Source organism: Ipomoea triloba, chromosome 1 (assembly GCF_003576645.1).
Source record: "Ipomoea triloba cultivar NCNSP0323 chromosome 1, ASM357664v1".
Classification (NCBI taxonomy): Eukaryota; Viridiplantae; Streptophyta; class Magnoliopsida; order Solanales; family Convolvulaceae; genus Ipomoea; species Ipomoea triloba.
The window spans coordinates 31,552,215-31,566,853 of NC_044916.1; the positions used below are offsets into that span (position 1 = coordinate 31,552,215).

A 14,639-nucleotide genomic window follows, 5' to 3' on the forward strand; every position below is an offset into this window, starting at 1 on the left:
TATATATATATATATATATATATATATATATATATATATATATATATATTTTTTTTTTTTTTTTTTGGTTCAGGTGTGGCCATGCTCTCCCGTGCCGCCGTGCGGTCACACACCACTCAATGTTACGAAATACACCACTCAATGTTAAAAAATACACCACAATGTTAAGAAACACACCACAGTGCATATTTGTGTGGTGTGTTTCTTAACAATGAGTGGTGTATTTCGTAACATTGAGTGGTGTGAACCGCACGGCTGCACCTGAACCTAACCCTATATATATATATATATATATATATATATATATATATATATATATATATATATATATATATATATATATATAAACTTTTAAAAAAAATAACAAAAAATTTTTTAAAAAATAGTAATTTAAAAAAAATTAAAAATAAATAAATAAATAAAACCAAAAGAAACAAGAAGCGCCCCAGCGGGCACGTGGGAAACACGCACCCACTAGGGCAGGTAGTGCGCGCCTACCACCATCTTTTTTTTAGTATGACAAAATTCATTTCTTTGCACGAGTAAGTTTTGTCAACAAATTTTCTCCTATGTCAATTTTGTTAACTCAGTTTTTTGTCAGCTAAAACCAAATAATATCTGATGCTATGGATGCTCTAAGAAGTGAACAATGTGTAGTGGTTATAGTAAAGAAATTAAATAACATTGGATAATATTCTTTTTAAAAAATCAAGTACCTTCAACAATTTAATCAAATCAAGCCTTTGTAGTTACACCAGCAACTTAGTTGGTTCCTAGAATCCTAGGTGATAGTTTGTGGGTAAGGACACGTGATCGAGTTTCGACAGTTACAGTACATAAATCACATCCAATATGTTGAGTCACCGTGATTTACCTCTGATGAACATATTTTGGCTTAATTAGGAAAAGAAATAAATGTGCAGATGGATCATTGTTGAGAAAGAATTATTTTGGAACAACCATCGGAGAACATCATATCATGGCAATTTATGAACCCTGGATCAAAATGACGAGACATAGAATTCATACTTGTAATTAAGGTACATAATTTCATATCATAAAACACAAAAAATAGAAAAATCATAACACAAGACACATAAGTAATTATAATCGTTATATTATGGATCAGGGCTCACAGTGTACTATTGACCCTAGTGCATGTGTATGTGTATTATGTAGTGATGAGTTTTTGTATTTTAAGAGTATAAATTCTGTACTTTAAACAAATTAGTAATTGTCTTATGTTATGAATTTCCTTGTGTTTTGAAACTCTATGCTTATGAACACAAATTATGTACCTAAATCATATTTGAAAAATAAATAAATATATGACATTTGTATGTGTCTTTGTATTGTAATTTTTTGTATCATATGTTACAAAATTTTGTACCTTACAAATATAAATTCTGTACATCGACATTTCAATCCAAGGTGCACAATATAAATTGCCAAGAAATTAAGGATGGCATTAATGTAAAATTAAGTAATCTTTTGTTTTGGGCTTTTTCGTGGCCCAATTTATCTTCTACGACGATATTATCACTCTAACATAAATTGGTCTTACTTTGAAGAGTGTTTAATTTGACACACAATTCAAACTTAAATTGGCCTTACTTTAATTTGAAGAGTGTTTGACAAATAATTCTAACATAAATTGGCCTTACTTTGAAGAGTGTTTGACACATACTTCAAACATAAATTGGCCCAACTAATATGTTGATTAATTTGTAAATCTTGGCTTCCCATGTGATTTGGGGACAATTTATATCATGAACCAAGATACACATAGCATTGTAGATCCTAAATCAAACGACAAGCTACAAAATTTATACTCGTAAAGTACAAAATTTCATAACACAAAACACAAAAAAAAAATCATGAACATAGATGCAGATTACATCACAAATCCAATAAGGCGTGAGTGGGACAGAAATACACAAATACGAATTCATGCAAACTTGCAAAGAGAGCTAGTCAACCATTTGGAAGAGTAGAATCTAGTAGCCAGTTTAACCAATATTTTAATAATTTGAGAGAAAATGAGGGTGACCTTGGAGATTATTGAATATATTTAAGTATGTTTAAAGTAATTTTAGATGTAATTTGTTTTAATTTTGTTAAAATTATGTTTTATGTAATTTCATTTTTAATTAATCTATGTTCAACATTAGTCTTGTTTTAATCGTCTTAACGAGATAATATAATTTATTTTTGATAATATAAAATTTATGTTTAATTATTTAACAAAATATACAAATATATTAAAACAAAATAAGGACAAAAAAAAAGAATTATAAAATAAAAGCAGAGAAAAGTGGGAAATAAAACAATACACCAAAAGTGGGAAACTGCACTATTCATCCTACACTATTTTTTTTACCAGAATGTCGCGTTGATGAGAACTGAATGAATTGTATTGAGTCCTAATAGCGTTGGTTAGAGCTTTCTTGAGCCATTATTCTTTTTTTTTTCTCATTTTCACGTTTTGGCGGATTGGTTGGAGATGGTGTAAAAGCTTGTGATGATTTGTAGAATTAGTTGTTAGGGTTGTGTTTTTTAATAATTAAAATGATTCATGCATGATCCTAAACTTGTTTTCCAGACAAATCATAGCCACATATAATCTCGTAAACCAAATTGGTCCATTGGGAGAGATAATAGAGATGTGTAAGTAACGTAACTAAATTCAAATTTCACATTTTTTTCTCAATAAAAATGAAAATTTTAGGGACAGTCAAGCGCAAATTGTTTGCCGTGACAACTTGGGATTCCTTAAGAGTGTTTTTGTTAAAAATTGGGAAGCTATAATGTTAACGTCTGTTCAAATTTTGTCTAAAATACATGTGACATGACTGAAATTGGAAACGTGAATTGAAGAAATTAAATGATGCATTAAAAGAAACAAATTAAAGACAATAAATGAACTTCACATTATCACTGGAGTTTGAAAAGATTTTGATTAACTCTGAGATGCATAATGTATCTTTCAATATTGCAAAGCGCTGACGAGGTATGAAATGACCTAACTTTCTTTCTCTTTTTTTCTTTTTTTTTATGAGAATGAAAACTCGCAGTCATTAATAAGAGTGTGTATTGAATAAATTTTATTTTTGTGAAACTCTTCAAAAAAATATTGACAAAAAATCAAACTCGTAACGTACGAAAGTAATAATTTGCATTTAACAACTGGGTCATTACTCATTCACATATTTTGATTTTTTTAAGAAGACCTAACTTTCTTCTTCTTTTTTTTTTTTTAATACAATCTCAGTTTTGTTAGATTAATCATAAACTCACATAACCCGCCTATACTATAAAGCTACTATATAAGTAAATTGCTAGTCGCGCAATCAGCTCACGTGTCATATCTTAATATTTATGCGCACACAAAGAATCCAATCCACACACTATATAAGTAAATTGCTAGTCGCGCAATTAGCTCACTTGTCATATCCTAATATCCGTTGGCACACAATGAATCCAATCTACACATTATATTCTTTCATTCATCTATACATTTTTGCCATTCATATTTTAAATGAGATTCAAATTTTCATACCACCTTCTTCAGTCCTGACATCAAAAAGCACAAAGCTCCGACAAGACCTAACTTTGTACTCCTTGAATCGGGCATGTGGTGTCATTCATTAAACATAGAATGAACAAAATATTGTTTGATAAAAAAACATGTATGGTAGGCGACAAATTTAGGGTTGTTGACTTGCTGGGCTTCATCTGTAGCCGCGTCAGTATGTAAGAAAACAAGTTTTTAGTAGATGAAAGAGTACTACAATACGTAATCTTAAATTTTACTTTTTTTTACTTTTTTACTTTATGGTGTGGTAAACAATGATGAGATATTTTCATCATGTGAAACTCATAAAAATATTTATATCAAGAATTTGTGAAATTAAAAGTAGTTCATCATATATCCACAACTTTAAGTTGTGGATATAACGTGTATTTGTGAGTCAATATCGCCTTCACAGAGGCTTGAACCACCCCTTCCATATTGGAGTGCAACTGTGTGCCACTAGACTATAAGATTCTATTCACTACCCAAAAAAAAGAATCCTACTTAAACTCATAATATTAGTAAGTATTTAATTCTCATTACCATTCCGATTTCAATGTTTGAACCAAATGCACGACCCTAAGTGATATTTAATTCATATATAATCTGATGTGATCGTTCTTGTTAAGAGGCTAATACATGGCCATAAAAGTTAGTTTAAGAGTAGAGGATATTAATTTCAATTTAAATACAGTTGTACAATATCTTATAAAGTCAATGTGAAATTATAATGTCATCCACATTAAGTTTGATATTAGATTCTTGTTCATAAAAAATGTATAATTTGAATAGTGGAGGAGCGTTTGGTTCATAAAATGTGAAATTACATCTTGAAAGATAAGTTAAGAATTTGGAAATATAAGATTACCTTAAGTGTGGTTTAGATTATGAAAATATTAATTTGTTTGAATTGTCTGAAATCTTTTTTTTTTTTTTTTTTAGTGTAATTCACCTTTTCTATGTAATTTGTAAGTATTACACATGATAAATGTTTAATTTATTCGATATGCAATCGATTAGATCGAGGCTTTGGTTTGACCCACAACTATATAAACACTGCTATCAATCTTTTTAAACATCCACCGTCCACAAATATGGAGTCCTGTTCTTTCAAGAAGAAGAAGAAAAAAATGTATTGAAAATGTACATCCAACATAAATTTGCATGTGATACAATAATGCTGAGCAAACAGCATGACACGTTTCCACCGGACATACATATTACTTATTCTTGGTGAAATATTAATAAAAATGTACCGAGTAATATTTATAAAAATGTATTATATTTTTGGTAAAAAAAATACTTTGAGACCGTCTCAAGAAATTAAATGCCAATTGTACAAATAATGTTAATATTAATTGTATTTTTTTTTATTAATGAGAGAAATCTGAAGTCATTATCCAAATGCGTGCATTGAGTAAATTAAACCGCGCCCTGCAGCCTTAGGCTACCATCATCTAGAAAGTGGTTCACTTGCTGGGATGAGGAAGGAAGTGAACCCCTTTTCTAGATGATGTAGAAGGTAATGTGAATTTTTATTATTTTTTTTTTTTGTTTTTGTTTTGTTAGCTTATTTGGCTTGCAAGCATGACTTTTATAGTTTTATTTTCTTCTTTTATTTTTTTATTTTTTTATTACTTTATTATTATATTTATAATATAAAATGAAAGTGTGATCACTTTTGAAAATGAGAGATGAGAAAATAGTGAAGAATTTTCAAATTGAATGATGTGGAGGTGAGATCCAATTTTGAAAGTGAGAAAGTAATGCACGCCCTTAGTCCGTAAATGAACACAAGGAAGTAAAATAACCTAAATTGCTTATAACTCACTGACTCAAATCAAGAAATTAAATTAGTAAGTTATTCTGTTAAGAATTAAACTTATAATAAGCTTGTGTTTTTATTTTGGAAGTATATAATCCTACTACAGTGATGTGAATGAGTATGGATTGAAGTAAAATAGGGATATATTAATAATAAACTAAAGAAAATAGTTGAGTTGACAATTCAACCAGCAGCCTGCCAGCGGCTATAAAAAGGAGAAAAGAAAGCATATTTGAGCAAGCTATCTAGGCATTCAGTTACCAATTCCTACATATATACCTTGAAGAGTTGAGAGTGACAGAGAGGAGAGATGAAGGTAGCTGAAGTGCTTCACATGAATGGAGGAAATGGAGACACCAGTTATGCCACCAACTCCCTTCTTCAGGTTAATTATTATATATATTGCATTGCATTCAATTCATTAACATTAATCCCTACATATATACTTTTATTGTCAAAAACCACATGTTTTTTTTTTTTTTTTTTTAATGTTAATGTTACGTTTTCGGTTTTGGGTAATGGCCGCAGCGAAAGGTGATACTTATGACGAAGCCAATAACAGACAGAGCCATAACAAGCCTCTATAGCAACCTCAACAATCCTAAGACCATTTCCATTGCTGACTTGGGCTGTTCCTCCGGCCCCAACACCTTTCTCGCCGTCTCCGGCCTCGTCAAAGCCGTCGATACTGCGCGGAAGAAGCTCCGGCAAAACTCGCCGGAGTTTCACATTTATTTGAATGATCTTCCCAGCAATGACTTCAACACCATTTTCCAGTCGTTGCAGAAACATCAAGAGGAGATCAAGAGGGAGTTGGGAGACGGCTCTGGGCCGTGCTTCTTCAATGGAGTTCCTGGTTCATTTTATGAAAGGCTTTTCCCCACCGATAGCCTCCATTTTGTTCATTCCTCTTATAGTCTCCATTGGCTATCTCAGGTATATATACCAAAATATTCATCAACCTAGGAAAATGAATTGAAAAAAGTTATTTAATTCAGTACAATGATTGTATGTTGAACCATTTGTTGTGTTAAACGTTTAGGTACCTAAAGGAATAGAAGACAACAAGGGCAACATTTACATGTCAGCTTCAAGCCCACCTAGTGTGATAAAGGCCTACTACAAGCAATTTGAAAGCGATTTTTCGACCTTTCTCAAATGTCGTTCAGAGGAATTGGTGAAAGGTGGAATGATGGTTCTTACTACTTTGGGCAGGAAAAGTGAAGACCCTAGTAGCAAAGATGGGTGCCATATTTGGGAACTCCTAGCCATGACCCTTAATGATCTAGTTGCAAAGGTAGTTAATTTCTCAACTCTTGATCAATTATAAAATTTATAAAAATTTATAAATTATAAGGTGTTAGTTTGTACCAAGTACAATTTTGGACATGTTTAATTGTACCTAGCTAAAATTAATGATGAGAATAGTACAAATTATTAATAGTACTCAGTATACCTAATTAAATAACATATAACGACTACACGGATCTGATACAAATCGTCACCATGATTAAAATATATTTCCCAAAAACCCTCTAGTGTACTTATGACGACCATGAGCAATATATATAATTAAAAGTTGCTTTGTTTAATTTCCTGGCCTGCAGGGATTAGTGGAAGAGGAGAAATTAAATTCATTCAACATTCCAAAGTACACACCATCTCCGACAGAAATAAAGGTCCTGGTTGAGAAGAATGGTGCATTCACTATTAACTCCTTAGAAGTTTCCCAGATCTATTGGACTGAATTCGACAATGACAATATCAGTAAGAATAATGAGAAGAATAATAATGGTGGATACAATGTTGCTAGGTGCATGAGAGCAGTGGCTGAGCCGATGCTTGTTAGCCACTTTGGTGAAGGAATAATGGAGGATGTGTTTCACAGGTACAGAGAAATCATTGCTGATTCCATGTCTAAAGAGAAGACACAGTTCATCAACGTTGCTGTCTCCTTGATTAGAAAGTAGTTGATGAACTACAACATAGTAATAATATAATAAGGGCTGGGTTACTAGTTCAAACCAGCAAATAATTTGGTGGGGATTAACATATAAGGGTTAATAATTAATGATCAATTTGTTGTTCTTTTTTGTTTTTTTTTTTGGGTAGTATTATTTGTGTGAAGTGCTATATATTGTCGCTTTCATGTTGCACTTTCATTGTGTGATTGTGATTTTTGCTAGGCTTGTATTGTACTTGAATTGCCATATTTGATACAATAATAAATTTCTATGCATGGTACTATGGTAAGTTGGTAACTCTTTCACACATTAATGGCAGTATACCTCCGCCTTTAATTTAATTTGTTTTAAGAAAATACAAAACAAACAAAAAGGGAATATCATGAGTATGTATATGAATGAAAATTAACATCAAAAAATAACTAACAAAATTCAATGGGTAAAATAAGATATATATCATAGTAATCATATTGCACAAAGTAAATGTCTTGTTTTTGTTATAAATATATATATATTAAGTGAGCATTATTAGTTTTTGTTATAAATATATATATTAAGTGAGTATTATTATTTATTAGTATAACGGATGTAACGGTCCGTCATTATTATTATCAGTATTGTATCCACATTACCTTTGTATATTATATATATGTTTAGCTCATTTGTACATGGATGATGTTGATCTAATGAAATCATAACTCTCTTTGCCTCTCTTTTCTATCTCTTCTCTCTACGTGTAAATTCACCGGTTAGGAGTTAAGCCAATGGGCACAACAAACAACTTACAACAGTTTTACTAATATTTTTAAGCCTAATACAATGTGATTCAATGTCCATTCATAATAGATTTATACAAGGTAGATAGCAAACATACATATCATTCACCATACGTGTCTTCTAAATATAATAACATCCATTTGCAAGTGTTATAGATTGAGTTTTTCCACAATCATTATAATGTGTACCATATTCCATATTGTAAGGTAGACCATTGATATATAAATTCAGTTTTAATATACTAAATATGTATTTTTGATATACCTAAAAATGGACTTCAAATATACTAAAAATAACAATTTTCAATAGTTCACATTGCAATGTTGACTATAATTCATTGTATAAGTTGTCGTCTTCCCTGGCAAATTATTGGACCGTGGTCCACACAGACCACGGTCCAAAACGACGTCATTGAACTTTATGAGTTAAAATATGTACTTTATGTGTTAGAATAATATACATTAATGAAACTTTTGAGGTAAGATAATATACTTTATGAGTTAGAATAATGTACATTATGATATATAAAAATGTATGTTACAATAAGTCATGTAAAAAAAATAATTTTGCAAAATAACATCATTTTTTAGAACGTTGTGTGGATCACAGTTTACTATTGGGCTTCCCTGAACCAGATCTTCAAGTTTGGGCCTGGCTTACCTCCTATTAAGTAGTCCCTAGTCTTCATCGGCCAATCTCTAACAACTGAGCCCATTGGAAATAATTGGAATTTGGAATAGCGCCTCTCCTAATTATTCCATTTAACATTATTTAATTTTAATTAATTTAACAGTTTAAACACCAACAACAATTTCTTGAAGAAATTACATTCTGAATTTCAACCTGCCAGTCAGTAGTTAGTAAATTATAATATTATTATTAGCCATGTTTAAATTAAATGTAGTCTAAATTTCATTCTTTAACATTAAGCTATTTTATTTAATATGAAAACTTGAAATGTAAAATCTTTGATTCAATCCATGTTAACCAAATCTCAAACACAAAATAGGTAAGTTTAAATGACATATATATTTAGAATTGCATGACGACTATAATATTTAACACTGTACTTTATTACAATGCAGTATCTGTTCATAACTACTTTCTCAACCTATTGAAGCACAAGAGTCAGTATTGCTTCCACTGAAGCTCGAACCCATCACCTCCCGTATAAAGGGAAGGGTTTGATGTCACTGGATCACAAGGTCCTTGGCCTAGTATTTACTTCTTTCACTAAAAATTCAAAATAAAAATAAATTAAAATTTTTGTAATTAGAGTGTAATCGGTTTCCTTCACTAAAACTCACATGCTGCCTTCCCTATTTTAGCCTTTCTTGTATCTAAATTACAAATTTTCTTTTTTTAAACAAAATGGGGACTATCTACCCTTGCTTACAACTCTTCTAACTTTATGTCCCTCTTATCGTCAATGTAAGCCTGATTCATTTCTTGTGACGCTTTGCTCTGATTATGCTAACCAACTTAAACTTTTAATTGAGACGAATGAATTTAAATTATAATTAAAATACATTCTTTTTTAAAAATTCCCACCCCTCCCTCTCTTAATTTACCCTTATCCGTTACAGAAAGGTTAAAAATTGTAGTCCTTTTGCTGTTCCCCTCCTTGACTCAAGTCTCCCTGAAATTACTCCTTTCATAATTCTAACCTCAACATTTATACTGTATTCTTTATTTTTATTTTTCTAAAAAAGGTCTTTTCTTGGCTCTGATTCTATCTTTTCTTGTGAATAGTTGCCTTCATTTTTCGCTTCCTTCTCCTACTGTTTGTTTTTATTCCTTTTTTGCATCAACTGTTTTGCCGTTTGCTTGACTTGTATGCTTTTTCATTGAGTATTCTTTTCTTTGATTCTTCAACCCATATCAGATTCCCCCAGAGTTTTCGATTTTCTTTATTTCCTTTTTCTTTTTTCTTTTTTTTTTGTTTGCATAGCACTCTCTGTCTTCACCCTACCGCCCACATGCCTGGTTATTGAGTTTGTCTGATCTGGATCCAATCGCGAGAATATATTTTTGTTCTTTTTTTTTTTTTCTTTGTTCCCATCAAAATTTGGGTGTTTTCGAGCGAGCTTGAGCAGCACCGACTAGGAGGAGGAGGAGAGGGAGGTGAGTTTCGTTGACTTTCATTCTTGGGCAACTTGCAAGATTTATATTGGTTTACCCTATCAGACTGTAATCTGAAGTGGTTGTTCATCAGTTTTGGGCAAGTATTTGAAATTATTGAATTTTGAGGAAATATATGGAGTGGGGTTGTGTTTAATTTTGGAATATGGAAATATTTCGTTACTGGGTGGATTGCTGTTAGGGAAAGTTGTGAACTTTTGATGATTGAGTTGGGTTTTGAGAGTATAGTGTAAAGTGTGTGGTTGCCTTGAGTACTCCTGAGGCATGGCAGGGTTTGAGGTTTTGAAATATGCCCATAGCCCTGTGCATAAGGCTATAATCTTGAAAGATTATGCCAGTCTCAGGAGGATAATTGCAAGCCTGCCAAGGCTTTGTGACCCTGCTGAAATTCATTCTGAATCGACTTCGGTTGCTGAGGAAGGTAAGGCTGATGCTATTTCAGCTGTGATTGACCGTCGTGATGTTCCTAACCGGGACACGCCTCTTCACTTGGCTGTCAAGCTTGGTGATGAAACGGCCACCGAAATGCTTATGCTTGCCGGGGCGGATTGGAGCTTGCAGAATGAGCAGGGGTGGAGTGCACTGCAGGAGGCGATTTGTAACAGGGAGGAGGGGGTTGCGAAGATTATTGTTAGGCACTACCAGCCTTTGGCTTGGGCCAAATGGTGCAGAAGGTTGCCCCGGTTGATTGGGACGATGAGAAGGATGAGAGACTTTTACATGGAAATCACATTTCATTTCGAGAGCTCTGTTATCCCTTTCATTTCCAGGATTGCGCCCTCCGACACTTACAAAATCTGGAAGAGGGGTGCGAATTTGAGGGCGGACATGACTTTGGCTGGTTTTGATGGCTTTAGAATTCAGCGTTCTGATCAGAGCGTTCTCTTCCTCGGTGATGGCTCTGAAGACGGGAAATTTCCTCCTGGTTCACTGTGCATGGTGTCACACAAAGATAAGGAAATTATGAATGCATTGGACGGTGCTGGTGCTCCAGCAACTGAGGCTGAGGTGCAGCATGAAGTGGTCGCAATGTCTCAAACAAACATTTTCAGGCCCGGAATTGATGTCACTCAAGCAGTTCTGCTACCTCAAATGACATGGAGGCGGCAAGAAAAAACGGAAATGGTGGGCCCTTGGAAGGCAAAAGTATATGATATGCACAATGTGGTTGTGAGCATTAAATCAAGAAGAGTTCCAGGAGCTATGACAGATGATGAATTCTTCAATTCGTGCAATGAAAATGAAGCTGAGAGTGAGGATCTTGATGAGATTTTGACAGAGGATGAAAGAAAACAACTTGAGGCTGCTCTTAAGTTGGACTCAACAGACCTAGGCATTGAGAATGGTGATCCAACCATTGCACACCGTCATAGTTGTTATGAGCAAAGGGATATCCACATCGAGGAGATAAATGGCTGTAGAAATGGTGAGAACGTGCAGGAGAAGAAAAGATGGTTTAATGGCTGGAGGAAACGGGACAATAAACTTGAAGGAGATAAAAAGGTTATCCCACCTAGAAGTTCTATCAGTGTAGAAGAGAAGGTTAATGATTGTGTTGACAGTTCTTCACCCCCTAGTGAATCAAAGCCAGGAAGGCATTCTATGGATGTTAGCTTGAAGAGGGATCACGCGAGAGCTTCTTCATCTGCCAACGCTGAGAGTTCAAACCGCCGCAAAGATGGAACCCGGGAGAGTGAGTATAAGAAAGGATTGAGGCCTGTTCTATGGCTTGCCCCAGATTTCCCTTTGAGAACTGAAGAGCTTTTGCCACTTCTTGACATTCTTGCTAACAAAGTTAAGGCTATCCGGAGACTGAGAGAATTGCTCACAACAAAACTTCCAAAAGGAACCTTTCCAGTTAAGGTGTGATATCTATACTTGAACCTATGCACTAGTGTAACTTAGATATTTAATATTTGTGTAGGCTTTATTCGTTTTGACCTTTGCTTTTATTTCTGTGATAAGTTGATGCATGGAATGGACAAAAAGCAACCCAACATTGAGATTTAGGTTTGCATACACTTTTCACAAAATTAACTTCTTTCTGTACACTCTTCCTTTACCACTTCATTGTCACCCTTTCACTTGAGTCCACTCACAAAGCTAAGGTCAGTGCTTTCATTTGTGTGCCTGGAACTCTTATAATCTAATTTCATGGTGGCCATATGCCCATATAGTTGTATATCTATGAACTTGTATGGATGCTGATGTGTCAGTAGCAAGAAACAGAAAACTATCAAATTAGGATTTAGGGAGATTGATGGAACAGTACCGTAGGAGAGACTAAGAAGGCTGATGCAAAGCATGCTGGGATGAAGCTGCAATTTGAAATAGTTTGGTGTATTTACTCCATTTTCTTAAATCTGTCATGAAGATCATGCCATCCATGTATTAGTTTTTCTACACTAAGCGTTTATAGTGTTTCGTATAGGGTTGTAATAAAGTAAATTGGTTTATTCCAAATGTGGTGGTCGGTGGACACATAAGAACCGTTATATCAAACTTGTATCACTATCCCACCATTATATGACTTGCTTAGAAAAAGTTTCATCCAGTGCCCCTTCTGATCCAAGCCATCAAAAATTTTCACCATCTTTAGATTTATAATACTATATACTCCATTATGCAAACAAGAAGAGCATAAAGTCGCTCTGTTGTTTGGGAAATAGCATCACTGTAAATTTAATTTAGTGCCCTATATGAGTTCATATACTAGATCTGGAAAATGCACCTGCATCATTTTCTCCTTCCAAACTTCTTGGAAGATGAGGGGGCATCTCTAGCCAAGTTGGTCAGGTTGTTGGCTTGGTAAGTACAAAGTTCCAAGTTCAACTCTCAGTGGGAGCGACATATTGGCCTTCTTGGTTTGAGCTGGTTAGCTATTGGAAAGTGGAAACCTAGGCTGTTTTACCTCCTTGTGGTCATCTGCGATCTAGGATTACAAGGCAGGGTTTACTTCGTGCACATCCTCGGGTAGTGACTGCGGGTTTCCTCGTCATCCAAAACAAAAAGTTTCTGGAAGATGAGCATTCGTTGTATTACATTGCAAGATTTATAAAGTAAAGGGTAGTAAGCCCGGTATTGCTGCATTTTCAGTTATTCTTGTATTGATGATATGCGTTGTTTCAGGTTGCTATTCCAGTGGTTCCTACGATCAGAGTGCTGGTTACTTTCACTAAGTTTGAAGAATTGCAGCCACTGGACGAGTTTCAAACTCCTCCATCGAGTCCCACTGCTCCAGGCATGGAAAGCCCGACTGTGGTGCAGCCATCCACGTCTTGGTTTCAGTGGATAAAAGCCCCGTATCAGCGTCCTAGTTCATCCACCGGGAGTTCGAGCTGCAAGATTGAGAATATTCAAGATCCCTTTGCAGTCCCTCCGGAATACACGTGGATCACAGCAGAAGCAAAGAAAAAGAAACTGCAGGAGAAGTTGAAGAAAGGGAAGAGCAGGAAACAGTAGTAGGCGTTTAACCGATTCACCCCCGATGAAAGGGTGAAGTATTTTAGTTTGGTAAAAGGAATTTGATGATGTATACTGGCAGAGAGGTGTTGGTTCTCCTCCCTCGCTACCATTGTTCTTTATTCAAATTGCTGCTGCATCTTTTTCTTAGCCAAAAAAAAAAATTGGAAGGGGGTATACGACATAAAAGTACATTCATCCAAATGTTTGAAGCTGATATTTAGCAGTTGCTCAACTGTTATGTAATTCATCATGTTTGTTTTTCTTTGAGATCAGATCAGTAGTAGCAGGTTTGATGATAGATCATTGTTGCAATCTTTCTCTGTTTATCATTACTTTTTCCTACCATTTGATCTATTCATTTGTTGATTTAAGTATATGACATGAATGTGATTTTATGCTTTTACAGTATACATACTTTGGTTTGAGGTCACTAATATTAGTTTAATTGTATTTGGTTCTGATTAATTTGGAATCGTATAAAATCAGTTTGAATTTCTTTGACTATCTCTTTCGGGTTAATCACTTAAATCAACTGATAGCTAATTGAGTTAGCTAATAGTTAATAGCTGATTGTGTTAGCTGGTTTGATCGATTAATTATATTAGCAGGTTATAGAAAAGTGTTTGATAAATTAGTTGTTTACTTTTAATTGATTGTATGTAAATTGACATATTGTTTTGGAGATCAGCTGATAGTTGAGATTGACTTAACTCATAGTTAATAACTTATTGTGTTAGTTGGTTTGATCAACCAATTGTATTAGTTGGTTATAGAAAAATGTTTGATAAATTATATGTTTATCTTTAGTTGGTTGTATGTGAAATGATCTATTGTTTTACTTTCTTAATTCTTTAATTACATTTATAATTATTATTTTCTCCGTCTCATTTTA

At 33.8% G+C, this 14,639-nt stretch overlaps 2 protein-coding genes across 2 annotated transcripts; both read left to right on the forward strand.

Moving 5' to 3' along the window:
* The first annotated feature begins 5,650 nt into the window (after nucleotides 1-5,650).
* LOC115998998 (salicylate carboxymethyltransferase-like) lies at nucleotides 5,651-7,439 on the forward strand. Its single transcript, XM_031238705.1, has 4 exons — nucleotides 5,651-5,784; nucleotides 5,928-6,335; nucleotides 6,442-6,696; nucleotides 7,007-7,439. The coding sequence occupies exons 1-4, from the start codon at nucleotides 5,710-5,712 to the stop codon at nucleotides 7,367-7,369; spliced, it is 1,101 nt and encodes a 366-aa protein (XP_031094565.1). The 5' UTR covers nucleotides 5,651-5,709; the 3' UTR covers nucleotides 7,370-7,439.
* A 2,446-nt stretch (nucleotides 7,440-9,885) lies between these two features.
* LOC116024535 (ankyrin repeat domain-containing protein 13C-like) lies at nucleotides 9,886-14,121 on the forward strand. The gene is made up of 2 exons (XM_031265451.1): nucleotides 9,886-12,145; nucleotides 13,412-14,121. The coding sequence occupies exons 1-2, from the start codon at nucleotides 10,547-10,549 to the stop codon at nucleotides 13,742-13,744; spliced, it is 1,932 nt and encodes a 643-aa protein (XP_031121311.1). The 5' UTR covers nucleotides 9,886-10,546; the 3' UTR covers nucleotides 13,745-14,121.
* Nucleotides 14,122-14,639: the final 518 nt, after the last annotated feature.